This window comes from Dipteris shenzhenensis, chromosome 5, assembly GCF_047967505.1.
Source record: "Dipteris shenzhenensis isolate YYH24624 ecotype China chromosome 5, Dip_SZ_1.0, whole genome shotgun sequence".
NCBI lineage: Eukaryota > Viridiplantae > Streptophyta > Polypodiopsida > Gleicheniales > Dipteridaceae > Dipteris > Dipteris shenzhenensis.
In genome coordinates, this window is record NC_141600.1 from 35,281,608 (window position 1) to 35,295,903 (window position 14,296).

Below are 14,296 nucleotides of genomic sequence, written 5' to 3' on the forward strand. Positions count from 1 at the left end.
TGCCATGCAACCAACACCGTGGGTATCTTCCGATTGCGCACTTGCATTGTTCCTCGGTCTTGGATTCTTGTTGGTTTGCGTCTTGCATTATCCTCTATTTTCTAAAACAAAACAACACCTTCGATTAGTGAGTCACCAGTATGCAAAAATTTCTTTAAACGAGAAACATGAAACACTGGGTGCACCTTACACCCCGGTGGCAATTTCAATTTATAGGCTACCTTGCCTATTCTTTTTAGAATTAACCATGGCCCACAATATCGAGGTGATAACTTAGCACACTCTCCTGCAGTCAAAGACTTAGAGTGCGAAGGAACTCTAAGAAAAACTTTTTCTCCTTCCTTAAATTCTCTAGCGGATGGGTTTTCATCCGCATACGCCTTAGCTTTGTCCATAGCTTGGCGGATGTTAGCTCTCGTAAGTGCTAGCATCTCTCGCATCTGAACCACAAAGTTCGCAGCACTAGGCACTTTCTGAGGTATTCCAACTATAGCTGGATTTGCTGGTCTATAACCATAGTTCAGTTCAAACGGAATGAACCCCGTAGAGGAATGTTTTCTATCATTGTAGGCAAACTCCAACAATGGCAACCACTTGTCCCATGTATGTTGCCTTAATGACACATATGCTCTAAGCATATCTTCTAAAATTTGGTTGATTCTTTCTGTCTGACCATCCGTTTCTGGATGATCCCTACTACTCATTCCTAACTCAGTCCTTAGTGTCTCAAATACCGCGGTCCAAAAATGACCAGTAAATTTGACATGTCTCTTTGACACTATGGATTTGGGTAATCCATGCAGACGAAATATATGTCTAATAAACAAATCCGCCACTTGCGGGGGACTAACATATTCTCTAGTTGGAATGAAGTGAGCTGCGTGACAATGCATCAGCAACTTTATTATCCTTCCGTCTTCGGTACCGAATCGTCAAGTTAAACTCCTGCATGAGTTCTGCCCACCTAGCTTGGCAGCCTCTCAAGTCAGGTTGTTTACAAAAATGTTTCAGAGTATCATGATCAAGATGTTTCAGGGAGGTCTATTTACAGGTTCTGCCCTCGGGATAAGCTCAATTTTATGCTGAACATTCCGCTTTGGAGGTAACCCATAAGGTAACTCATCCCTAAAACAATCAAAGAACTTCTCCGATATCTCTTTAGCCAAGTCGGCCATTTTCCCATCTTGGCTAGCCTCAGTGCTAGTCGACGCATGATCTATCGACTCTACTGATGCTATACACAGACACAGAAACTCTTTCGGAGTCTTCCGAATTTCCATGGCTGAAATCAATGGTCCTCGAGGTAAATTCTTTTCACCTCGCAAAACATATTCTACCATGTTCATCTTGAACTGGTAAATATGCTTTTTCCAATCAATGGCTGTATTTTTTCAAAAATGCCAAGCCATGCCTAGGGCTATATCTGCGTGAGCAAGCCTGGTCAACTCAAAGTCCAGCTTCTCAACATAGTCCTGAATTCGAAGTTCCAACTGGGTAACCCTTTGGTCCCATACTTCAGTTGAACTTCCGTCCGCCATCCTGACCGCATAAGCATAGTCAGACGGACTAGTTTTAAACTTGAGCTTCTTAATAAGCTTCGAGTTAATTACATTGTGCGTTGACGCTGAGTCAAACAACACAATCACATCATGATTGGCTATTTGCCCTTTCATTTGAATCAACTCGGGCTCATCGAAAACCGTATACCCCGTTGCTGGGGGCTTTGAAAGGATGTTATCAGGTGCATCGCTTACTAACTTAGTAACAGACACACTTAACAACACAGGTACTAACCTCTGAGAAGGTCCCGCCAATTGCATCTGCATATGTTCCGCACTGGGACTTTCCTACATTTCCGTGTCGCATTCAGATATTATCATATTGGCCGTGCGACAGTCTTTGTTCAGTGGACAATCTTTCCAGTGATGTCGCTGAAGGCAGCCGAAGCATAATCGTTCTTTTCTAGCTTTCTCTTTTTGCTCAGGGTCAACGAGGACTTTGACCAAGCCCGAGCTGCCATTGGAGTTACTTTTCTTTTCACTCCAACGGTGGTACCTGTCTTTGCTGGTTCCTCAACCGGCTTCACCTCCTTGGTTTGGCCACTTGGCTGCGGGACACTTGTCTTTGAAATCTATTTCCTCTGAAATCCCCCTTTTCTCGGGTACTTATGCTGAGTCCCTGCGTGCACAAACCCACTAGGTGTGCCTCTGGCATCCTCATAGTTCAGGGCTACTGCAATAGATTCATCTAATGTAGTCACATATTTAGCCCGAACTTCCATTTTAATCTTGTCGTTCAGTCCATAGATATAGTCTTTCAACTGAACTGACATAGGGAGAGGGTCTGTTATCTTCATAACACATTCCCTGAACTTGTCAGTGTACTCTGCCACTGACAAATTCCTCTGGCGGAGGTTTCTATAAGCATCCCAAGCTCGGGACTCTTCGTCAGGTGGAAGAAAGTGTTTCTTAAATTCAGCTTTAAACGCTTCGCAGGTGGTAGGGGCAAACTGATCTTTCTGTTGCTTTATCCACCATCTATCCGCTGCCTCATTAAACAGGTGAGTGGTCTCGCGGATTTTCTTTAGATCAGATCTGATTTCACAAATGGCGAAGGCTTCTTCCCACTTGTGTAACCAAAGCTTGATCACATCAGAACTGCGCTCGGTCATCTGACCAGCGTACTTCTCCGGTCTATAGTTGGCAATATTAGGTAACTTGACCTTCGCATGCTCTGATGAGTGTATACTGGGCTCTGGCTCTGCTGGAGCTTTGCTCTTTTCATTTCTAGATGGTCTAGCCGACAAGGCTTGCACCATTTCTCTAATTTCATTTTGACCAGCGTTCACTTGAAGCTGCTGGTTCATGATCTGTTGTAAAGCATCTTCTAATACAGAAATCCTACCCACCAGAGTAGGTGTTGTTTGATGGGACACTTGTTGTATAGATTGTACTCTAGATTCACCAGGATTTACCCTGGAATCCTGTCCCTCTGCTTCCATTCTTTCAAAAGGGAAAATAATTTATTTATTTATTTATTTTTTTCACTTCAGATTCCCCTTTGCTGTATAGGAATAATAAATTGCAAATTGAAAATTTGTATAGAAGGGAAAAGAACTGCTCCTTGGAAACTCCGCGCAATGGAGATGTCTCGACTTATTTCTTCTGCCAAGCCTCGAAAATCTGCGCCACCAACCAAGGCACTTACCCAGCTATTTGCTGTAGAAAGAGAATGTCTAAGGAACCACTTGACACACCTGGATGAAGTCGATTCCTTATCAGCTGTCTGCGACGGGGATGAGGGATGCCACCCAACCCCTGTATATTTCAACTGGCTATCCTCATCGGCGGGAGGAAGCGGGTTGGAATACCTTACCCGACTTGGTGGCAGAAAAAAAACCTCCTGCCATACACACGAGGTCCAAGGGGAGGAAAGTCCACTGTTGAGAGAGAAGGATCTCTCAAAGGGGATGCCGATAAGTGGCTCTCCGAAAGTGGAGGGTACAAAATCATCATCTGGGAGGTCAGAGAGGTCCTCAAGAGCGGAAAAGGAATTCCGCTGAGCCAGTCCTGGGGAAGGGGTCCAAGGATTCCTACCGCAGCAGGGAAAGAATGTAAGACCCCTTTCCCTTTGTCAACAAAAGGAGGCACTTGTGCTGCGTCCTGATCAAGAAGTGCTACGGACGAGGTGCCAACAACCTGGGCTGCTGAAGGAGGCACAACCTATTCTTGTGGTGGAGCGGAAGAAGGCTCATGAACACAATAGGCTCCACGGCGGTAGCCTTCCGAGGCTCCTGAGGGGTAGTCTCTAGAGCGGCGGAAGTATGATCTGAAGTAGAGGGCCTAACTGTGATCGGAACCCACCGAGGGCCAAAGGTAGTGCGGTGTGCAGGAGGGACTCGGGCAGCCCTAGGAGGAGGGGGAGCTTGTGTCTGAGGTGGTACCTGTGGAGCACTAGGTCCTGCTCTTGATCTTTGTCGTAACCTAGTACGAGCTGGTTGCTTTTTTGGCCTCTTCTTCTTCTTTGGGCAATCTTTGGCGAAGTGCCTGGAGGATCTGCAAATCTTGCACTGGTCCTGATCATCTGCAATCTTAATTATCTGTTGAAAAAATGACCCATCGGGTCGCTATAGCATGATGTGGTCATTTGAAATGTTAGGGTCCTCGACAATGACCCTAACCTTGGGTATCCCATCCATCCTGACCGCCTCAGTAGCCGACGAAGGCTCGCTCGGAAGAGGGGTGATCTCTGCTACCACACCAAACCTCTCGCCAATAACTGAAAAAAGTCGGTGATAAACTGAAGGTAGACCAGGGAACCTGATGAAGACGGAAACTCCGTGCTTGTCCTCTTCAACTGGGTCAAGACCCAGTTGAAAGGGAAACAAAAAAAAATCCTTGTGTAGCCTAGAAAGAGAAACCCAGTCTGTAGCAAGTCTCTCGTGACGTCCGAGGAATCTAGGCACACTTGAAAGAAACCTTGTCTCAACAAACATACATCCTTAAGGTGGGGAGTGAGCTCTTGAGGAAGTGCCGCAAGCATCCAATCTCTAGCGTGTGATCTGGAGGGGTGGGAGCCAAAGATGCGTGCGAAGAGAGTCGTGGAACACTCATGCTGCAAATCCTTTTGTAACTGCTGCAGCTCGTCTTTTGAGAAAGTGACGGTTCTCGTAGCCGGTGTGTACGGTAACGGATTGACTAAATGGGTACCCATACGTCAATCGAGGTGGGAAAGGCTGACTCAAACACAAAGAAACTCCGTCCGCTTTCCTGAAGCCCAGGAGACCCCCAAAAAATAGGGGGTACACCTGATGAAGGGAGAGGGTGAAAGGAGGGAGGGAGAGAGAAGATTGAGCATGAGGGGGAGGAGTCAGAAAGGAGAAAGGGAGGGCAGCAAGAGGGAGAGGGGAAGGGAAGGGGGTAGGAGGAGGAGAGAAGGGGAGAGGAGGGGAGGGTAGAGGAGTGGAGGAGTGGAGGAGGGGGGGGGGGGGGGGAGCGAAAAAACAGCGTGGGGGGGGGCACGCAGGCGGGCAGTAGTGCGGAGGAGGGGAGGGGGCTGCGCGGGCAACAGCGTGGGGGGGAGGGGCTGCAGCAGCGTGCAGGGGAGGGGCTGGCAGCAGCGGGGGGGGGGGGGGGGGGGTAGGGAAGGGGAGAAAGGGAGGGGAGGCAGGGGGGAGCAGCAGGTAGGGGGGAGGGGAAGGAGGAGGCAGCAAGGAGGGGAGGGAAGGGCAGCAGGAGGAGTGGGGAGCAGCAGCGGCTGTGTAGCGGGCTGTCTTCTGGCGGATTGATGAAGCCCTCTGCTGAAATTTGTAAGCAGTGGTTTTTGTAAGAGAGGGAGGGGCAAATGGGCAACTCAAAGAGGGAGGGGGAAAAAGAGAGATGATGAATTACCTCGGATGCCTAATTCTTTTTAAAGCTTTCTTCGCGCTTGGTTTTTAGGTTATCCTTCTTGACTGGAGACTCCTTAGTGTCACTCTCAGCATCCTTCTTTTTGACTTTGTTTTTCAAACCCTCGTTTTTTTCCAAAACAACAGCTTGGTGTAGCAGGTCCTCATTGGTTCGGGTTGTATTGACCATCTCTGGCTTACACAAATGAAGCTGGGTACAACCTGTGATCAACCAAGCTCTCATAGACTTTGTAATCCAAAACTGTACTCCACTGATTTCTCATCCAAATCACTAAGTCTTGGATGGACTTGCCTTTATTCTGGTTTAGTTCTCTCAACTTTGTTCTCACATCTTCTTCATTAATTTCCTGTTGGAGCCTGTGCAAAAAGGCTTCTGACATGGCATACCAATGGGGAAAATATTGGAAACTCTAGGAATAGAGTACCTTTGTATGAGCACTGAATAGAATGTTGTCGTTCTTTTAGAAAATGAAAATAAATCGACTTCTATATCCTATACGTGCATGTTTGAACAGCCTTTAAGGCAGAGGGAGCAAACAAATTTGCTGTAGGCATGGTATATCTAGTGCATTAATGTGTTGGTTTACTTTTTCTTCATAAAAGGTTGTGTGATTTAATGGCGATCACGTATTGTCTATTTGTTTTCTCAGATTTTAAGGGAAGGTGAGGGTTGGGAAACTCCAAGGCAACCATATGAGGTTAAAGTATGGTGAGCAACATGTGCTCATGAGATATGGTTTTTAAATGATTTGCAATTTGTGCATGCTCTTATTTTGAAGTCCCTATTTGCAATTTGTGCATGCTCTTATTTTGATTTAATACATTTGCTATGATTGGTGTGGTAGTAAGAAATCCGAGTATTCTAATGTGAGTAGTGAGTAGAGATTGTGCTTAAAGAAATCCCTATATTCTAATATGAGTAGTGAGCAAGGGAGGGGAGAGTATAATCATAACAAAGAATTGAGATCGAATATAAAAGATATCTATTTCTCTCGTTAAGAGAGTGAAAACTCAAGAGTCATAGTTGAAAAGGTGTGTCCTAAATGGTATGTGCTTAAAGAGGGGTGGACTCAATTGCGAAGATTCTGACCCTTTATTAGAGGGTGCACAATGTACAGCTATAGATAGATGCTCCCCTCTTTATGAAAGTGTGCTTCTCTGATAGAATTATGTCTCTCTTGTGAAGGGTTATGCCTCATATGGGGAGTGTCCCTCAAAAGGGCATACATTTTGCATTAAACCATCCATATACTGAAGGTAAGGGAAGGATTTAAGTTACAAATTGAGACATTTCCTCTCATTCTAAAGACAAGGTGGGTGGGAAAGATGAATTGGTGTAGAATAGATCAATGTGTATAATCAAATAGTGGTATAGAATGTTGGAGTATTGCTTGATTTCTTCTTTAGTTTGCCATGTGGTGTTGAAGTCGTCCAAATCTGTTCAGTGTATGAGGAAATCTGTGTTGAGTGGATGATAAATCTCACATTGGCAGTGGTTCATGAAATATTTAGTCATACTTGATTTTTCGAACACCATCATCGTAAGTATTGTAATAATGTCATCATATGGAACAAACGCTTATATTTCAAGAAGGTGTTATATCCAGAAGGGTTTGTAGCTGCTGCCCTCCTCGCTGCTCCCTCGCTCCCCCCCTTGCTCCTTCCTCCCTCCCCCCTACCCTCGACTCCCCTCCTCCTCTTCCGCTGCTGCAGCCCCCCCTGCGCGCTGCCTCCCCCTTGCGCGCTCCTCCTCCCCTCTGCGCGCTGCCTCCTCCCCCCCCTTGCCTACTGCTCCCCCCTGCGCTGCTGCAGCACCCCCGCACAGCCTCCCCCTTGCGCGCTACCTCCTCCCCCCTGCGCGCTGCCTCCCCCCTGCGCGCTGCCTCCTCCCTCCCCTTCCCCTTGCCTGCTGCTCCCCCCTGCGCTGCTTCTCCCCCCTGCGCTGCTTCAGCCCCCCCTCGCTGCTGCCAGCCCCTCCCCCTCCCTCTCCTCCACTCCTTCTCTCCTCTTTCCTCCCCTCCTCTTCCTTCTCGCTCTCCCTTTGCTGCCCCCTCTTCTTCCTCTCCTCTACTTGCTGACTCCTCCTCTCCTTGCTCATTCCTCTCTCTCTCTCCTTCCTTTCACCCTCTCCCCTCATCTGGAGTACCCCTATTTTTGTTAGGGATCTCCTGGGCTTTAGGAAAGTGGACGGAGTTCCCTTTTGGGTTTTGAATCGGCCTTTCCCACCTCGATTGACGAATGGGTTCCCATTCAGTCAATCCGTTACCGCCCACACCGGCCGCGAGAACCGTCACTTTATCAAAAGACGAGCTGCAGCAGCTGCAAAAGGATTTGGAGCATGAGTATTCCACTACTCTCTTCGCACGCATCCATGGCTCCCACCCCTCCAGGTCACAAGCTAGAGATTGGATGCTTGCGGCACTTCCCGAGAGGATGTTCGTTTGTTGGGACGAGGTTTCTTTCAGGTGTGCCTAGATTCCCCGGACGTCACGAGAGACCTAGGCCGGTTTTCTTTTTCTAGGCTTTAGGAGGATTTTTTTGTTTCCCTTTCAACTGGGCTTTGACCCCAAAGCCAGTTAAAGAGGACAAGCAGGGAGTTTCTATTTTCATCAGATTCCCTGGTCTTCCCTCAGTTTATCACCGGCTACTTTCAGTTATTGGCGAGATGTTTGGTGTGGTAGTAGAGATCCCCCCTCTTCCTGGCGAACCCTCTTCGGCTGCTGAGGCGGTCAGGATGGATGGGGTACCTAGGGTTAGGGTCATTGTCCAGGACCCCAATATTTCAGATGACCACATCATGCTACAACGACCCGATGGGTCCTTCTTCCGCCAGAGATTTGAGGTTGCAGGTCGGCAGGACTAGTGCAGGATTTGCAGATCCTCGGGGCACTTCGCCAGAGATTGCCCAAAGAAGAAAAAGAGGCCCAGCAAGCAACCAGCTCGTACTAGCTTACGACAAAGAGCTGGAGCAGGACCTACCGCTCCACAGGCACCGCCTCAGACACGGGCTCCCCCCCCTCCTAGGGCTACCCGAGTCCCTCCTGCAACTCGCACCATCTCTGGCCCACGGTGGGTTCCGGCCGCGGTTAGGCCCTCTACTTCAGATCACACATTCAGTGCTTCAGAGGCTACCCCCTTGGAGCCTCGGGAGGAGACTAGTGTTCAGGAGCCTTGTTCGACCCCATCCCTGGATCAGGTTGTACCTTCCTAAGCAGCCCAGGTTGTTGGCACCTCGTCTGCAGCACTTCTTGATCAGGATCGAGTACAGGTGCCTCCTTCTTTGGATAGAGGGAAGGGGGTCTTACATTCTATCCCTGCTTCGGTAGGAATCCTTCATACATCCTCCCCAGGACTGGCTCAGCGGAACTCCTTTTCCGCGGAGGACCTCTCTGAACTCCCAGATGATAATTTTGTACCTTCTACTTTCGGAGAGCTAGTTATCGGCATCCCTTGTGAGAGATCCTTCTCTCTTTCACCTGTGGACTTTCCTCCCCTTGGACCTCGTGTGTATGGCAGGAGGTCAGCTCCGGCGGAGGGTTCTTTTTTTGCCACCAGGTCGGGTAAGGTATTCCAACCCACTTTCTCCCGCCGATGAGGATAGCCAGTTGGAATATATAGGGATTGGGCGACATCCCTCATCGCCGTCGCAAATAGCTGATCAGGAATCAGCTCCATCCAGGTGTTTTAGGTGGTTCCCTAGACATTCTTTTCTTTAGGAACACAAATTGGATGTCAGAGATTGCTCCAAGTCAGGTAAGCTGCTTTTAGGCCGGACTTTTGGCTTCCTGCCTTGGGAACCAGAGGAGGTACATGCATATCAGTTTTAGACTCTATTCTCCCTCTGATCATTGGACACGGCACCATAAGCCCCTCCAGGCCCAGTTGGTTTTACTTCAGATTGACGGACGTAAGGTTGGTTTCTCAACCTCTATGCTCCGAACAACAGAGGGGACCGTGTTCTGTTCTGGAAAGAGTTGCTCTCGTGGGCTGACATTGCAGATTCATGGATTATTGGAGGTGACTTCAACATGGTTGAGGCACCTTCTGATAAGCAAGGGGGCAGAGAAGGTGGTATTCATTCCCTCGAGAGAGCAGCTTGGGATGCCTTCTTATTCAAGTTCAGTGGCAGAGATGTTTGGTCAGATGATGCATTTCATATTCAGTCTCAGTCACTTTTGTTTTCATGGTCGAACCATAGGGTGCATATGCCTATCCATGCTCGGATTGACAGATTCTATGTGGATGACTGGGCTCTTGATAGAGGGGGGACAGTTTGCATTGCACCTGGTGTTTTCACTTCCGATCATTTTCCAGTAGTTCTGTCCATCTCAGAGGCCCATCTGAGAGGACGGTCTCACAGTATCAGGATCAGGATCCCCGATGCCTTGTACACGGATGAGACTCTCACAGAGGCAGTCTTGGAAATCTGGGTTTCTCACATGCAGGGGGGGTGGCCGGTCCTTCACATGTGGCCACGGCACTTGCCAGCATCAGCAACTTTTATCACTCCGTTGCTAGTGCTCGGCGAGGTGAGGTACTCAGGTGGGAGGTTGGTATCCGTCGGCAGTTGGCAGCCTTGCAGAGGGAGGAGTAGAGACGACCATCAGATGCTTGGATACAGGAGCGCCTTGCTGCGGCAAGGGCTCACTTGCAGACATTGCTTGATCAGAGAGCAGAGTATGCCTTCCATGCACGGGAGTCTTTTTGGATACAGATGGGAGGGAGAGTCAATAAACACTTTTGCTCTATACTTGGTCCCAGACATAGTAGAGAGAGTGTCAGGCAGCTTATTGACTCTAACGGCGTTTTGCAATCTCATCCGAATACCGTCTTGCACTTAGCGACAGCTTTCTATGCCTCCCTCCTTTCCGTAGATCCTGACACACAGGCCAGAGATGTGGCTAGAGAGGAAGTTTGGCAGAGTTTACCTGTGTTGGTCTCACCTGAGATGATATGCTTACTTGATGCACGCTTTACCAACACAGAATTCAAGTCTGCCCTCTCCGCCCTTCATAAGGGGAAATGCCCTGGTTCCGATGGTATTACTCCTTCTTTCTTTATAGCCTTTTGGGATATGATAGGTGATCCTATTACTTGAGCCCTGCAGGGCATTTGGGACTCGGGTGAGATGCCTGACTCACTGACCGAGGGACTCATACACCTTATCCCAAAAGGTGGCAATAGGAATTTTGTATCCCATTGGAGACCCATCACTGTGTTGGGCAGTTTATACAAAATCCTTGCCAAGGCGATTAGCATCCGATTGCAGCCCCTGCTTCCAGACCTTATTCATGACACTCAGACAGGCTTTCTGCATGGCAGGAGCATATTTGACAATATCTTTTCCTTTTGGGAAGCCACTGAGTGGGCTATGCAGAGCGGACAGAGGCTAGCAGTTCTACTCCTGGACTTTGAGAAAGCCTATGACAGAGTAGATTGCGGCTTTCTTGAGGGCACTCTTCTATTTTTGGTTTTTCAGATGCATGGATTAGAGGGGTGTCCTCCCTTTATAGATCAGCTCACAGCCAGGTTTTGATTGGAGAGGTAAGGGGTGACAGATTTCAGATTTCCAGATCATTTTGTCAGGGATGCCCTTTAGCCCCCTTCCTCTTTCTTTTTGTGGCAGAAGCTATGAGTATCTTCCTTAGATCTCAGGCTGAGTTTTTTGGGTTGAGATTGCCCTTCAGACAGGAGCAGGAGCTTCTTGATTGTGAGTTGGCTGATGACACTGCTATTTTTATTGAGGCCTCTTCGCAGTCACTTAATTCTTTCCGGACAGCCTTGAATATTTTTTGCTCAGCTGCAGGGGCACACATTAACTGGCATAAATCCTTCGGCTTTTGGATCAGTGATGAGGAAACTCCAGACTCGGGAGTTGACCTTGGCTTTTCCTGGATTCAGAGGGTTGTTCCTATTAGATATCTGGGATGCCAAGTAGGGTTGGGCATCTCTCCAGCACATCAGTTTGCCCCAGTACTAGAAAGTATAAGGAAAAAGCTACTTTTTTGGAGCTCAGCCCAACTCGACCTTGCCTCTAGAGTTGTGGTAGTGATTATCCTTGAGCCCATTTATGCCATGTCATCATCATCATCATCTTCTTCTTCCCCACCTTCCTCTCCATTTTGCCCCTTTGTGCCCAACCACTTGGAGGGCTGAATTCTCCTCCTATAGGCGACCTCTTCTAGAGTAGCCTTATGGCTAGAGAGACCCTTCGTATAGGCGACCTTCCACATGCAAGGAATTAGAGAATGATCGTCGCTGTTGGTCGCCATTCCCCGAATTCTGTCGAAGCTCTCTTTCGCGTATTCTCCTTCTCTGCTCCACCTCTTTCTAATTCCTTTTAGGGAAAGCTTTCCCATACTTTGGACTATCTTGTTTGAGCAGCAATGGTTGTATATTCGAGGAGAACAGAGACAAAAACCAGTCGACATTGACGACGTTCCAGCCAGCAACACCGCACGACATTACGCCTGACCTCTGCACCAGAGATTCGCCCATATGTGAGCTTTCATTTGAGCAAGAAAGCCCTCTTTTCTTTGCTTTGAAGAGGGAGATCCAAGCCCTCCAAGATCAGGCCTCTGTTTTGGACAGTTTTGACAGTGTTGTGAATTTGGTGCTACATTAGATGCTACTTTGGCATTTCTGATATTTTAAAGTGTTGAATAGCATCAGTACAATTGTGGCTACAACTTTCTTTGAGGTTTCTATACCTGGATTTGCTCGGAATACTTTCATTTAGCCACCTCTATGAAGCATGCAAGTTGAAGTATCATTTCCACTATGATTTTTATTATGGAAATTGGTTACAAGTCTTTTCTACACCAAATGCTTATACTTTGAAGCTTTTCAGTTTTTTCTAGCCTTGTAAGAGAATAGACACTGCCCATTTTGGGTTAGACCCTCTCATGGCTACCTTCTTGCATATGGATAAGCTCAATGGTAAAGGCTTTCACACATGGCAGATGAAAATTAAGTTTGCATTGATGAGGGAAAACCTCTGGGGGCTTGTCAAACCTGCTTCAACTTCTTCTTCAACAGCCTCTAATGCTGGAGAATCCTCAGCTCCTACATGCCCAGCACGAGATCCTGCTAGAGAGGAGAAAGCCTATGGCATTATTGCTCTTGGCTTAGGAGATGACTATATTCATCACATTTCTGATATGGAGTCTCCTTCTGAAGCTTGGCAAAAGCTTGATATTCTTTTTGGTGCTAGCTCTCACATCTCAAAATTGTCACTTAAGATTGCTTTCTTTGAATTGAAGATGGCTAGTTGCACTCCCTTGGCTGCCCATGTCAATCACATGCGGAGTCTCATGACTCAACTTGCCTCTATCAACTCTCCAATCACTACAGATGATGCAATGGTAGTATTTCTCAAAACCATGCCTGAAGATTATGATCATGTTGTCACTACATTGAAAAATCTTCCTAATCCTACTCTTGAAGGTCTTATTACTGCCCTTTAAGAAGAAGAAAGGCAGAAGGAACTCTGGAGAGGCAATGACATAGCCTATGCCATAAAAACTTAAATGGGTAAGTTTCCACCTTGCAAACATTGTGGGAAGACCAATCACCTCTCAAAATATTGCTTCAAGATCAATCCTTGCAAATATTGTGGCAAAAACAATCACCATGAAAAGTTTTGTAAGGCCAAAGAGGAAGCAACTACAAAACCAGAAACTGCCAATTTACTTTCGGTTGATGTGCCTTCACAAGATGAGGCCTCCTATGATGATTATGCTTTTGGAACCAGCTCCACATATGCTCCATATCTCTCTTTTATGTTGAGTCAAGGTACTCTGCCTGGATAGTCCTCCAAAATGAATGGAATAAACTATTGTGTTCTTTGTAAACACCTCTGGTCACCATATGATGTAGGCCATGTGTATGTGTTTAGCTCCATGGTACCTCCTGCAGATATTGTGTGCATGTACATGTAGGGGAGATAACCATTGGGGGGTCTTATGTATCCCTTTGTTTGCCTCACACCCTTGGGAACCCTTGCTAGCATGAGATCCTAGCCATAGATTTATCCTTGACCACCATGAGATGGCTTGAGACACTATGTGACTAGATGTATCCTTGACATAGCCTGAGGCATTCCCTTGAGGGGGGGTTTGTTGGGATATCTCAAGGTGTATGCCCAGGCACACCTTGGGTTCTATGTGTGTGTGCTAGAGGCACAGTTAGGTGCCCATAAGCACTGTTAGGTGGTGGTAGATGCCACATAGGCTGATTGAGAGATTCTAGGAGCTGATTGAGGAGATGATTGTGGAGCTTGGTGGCTCATGTAGAGGTGCCTACATATGGACCTCACCCTTGTTCATTCTATAAGCATTCTCTTGTTTTGTGTTCAGCTCCATGCTTTCCTTTCACTTCTCCAACAATGGATAGATCATGGGCACCGAGAGAGGGGAATTCGCTTTTTTCATTTCACGGTTGGTAATGCCAGGAGATTTCAGCTGAACAGTAGGGGTTGGGTTTCCTCCAGAGCCCCCCATTGGGACAGCAGCTTCATCACTGCAGATTTGCGTAGGAATTTCTGGAGGAGGCTCTGGAAATCCCTTAGAAAAAGAAAGATCACTCTTTTCTTTTGGCTTTCTATTCATGGAGGGATTGGAGTGAACCTGTGGAGATCACGTTTTGGGGCTGATCCCACTTGCCCTCGCTGTCATTCTGCAGAGGAGTCAGTGCGACATTGCCTTTGGGACTGCAGTCAGGCGAGGACTATTTGGAAAGGGGTTGTGAGGATACTCAACATTTTTCATACTTCCCCTTTCTTCATGACTTGGGGCTCGGTCGCATGGTTATCCCTTGCTGGGCCCCAGGTGTTTTATGAGGGTGAGCTTTCTTCTTGGGCACTCTCGGTCCGCCGGCAGGTGATAGAGC

The 14,296-nt window shown here is 47.5% G+C and overlaps 1 protein-coding gene across 2 annotated transcripts in view; it reads left to right on the forward strand.

The window, feature by feature from the left end:
- Nucleotides 1-14,296, forward strand: part of PAS1 (FKBP-type peptidyl-prolyl cis-trans isomerase family protein) — a 209,890-nt gene that overhangs the window by 70,841 nt on the left and 124,753 nt on the right. For both annotated transcript variants that reach the window (XM_087374838.1, XM_087374839.1), the window contains exon 8: nt 6,058-6,116. In XM_087374838.1, coding sequence (XP_087230964.1) covers nt 6,058-6,116 — 59 coding nt within the window. The remainder of the gene's footprint in view (nt 1-6,057; nt 6,117-14,296) is intronic.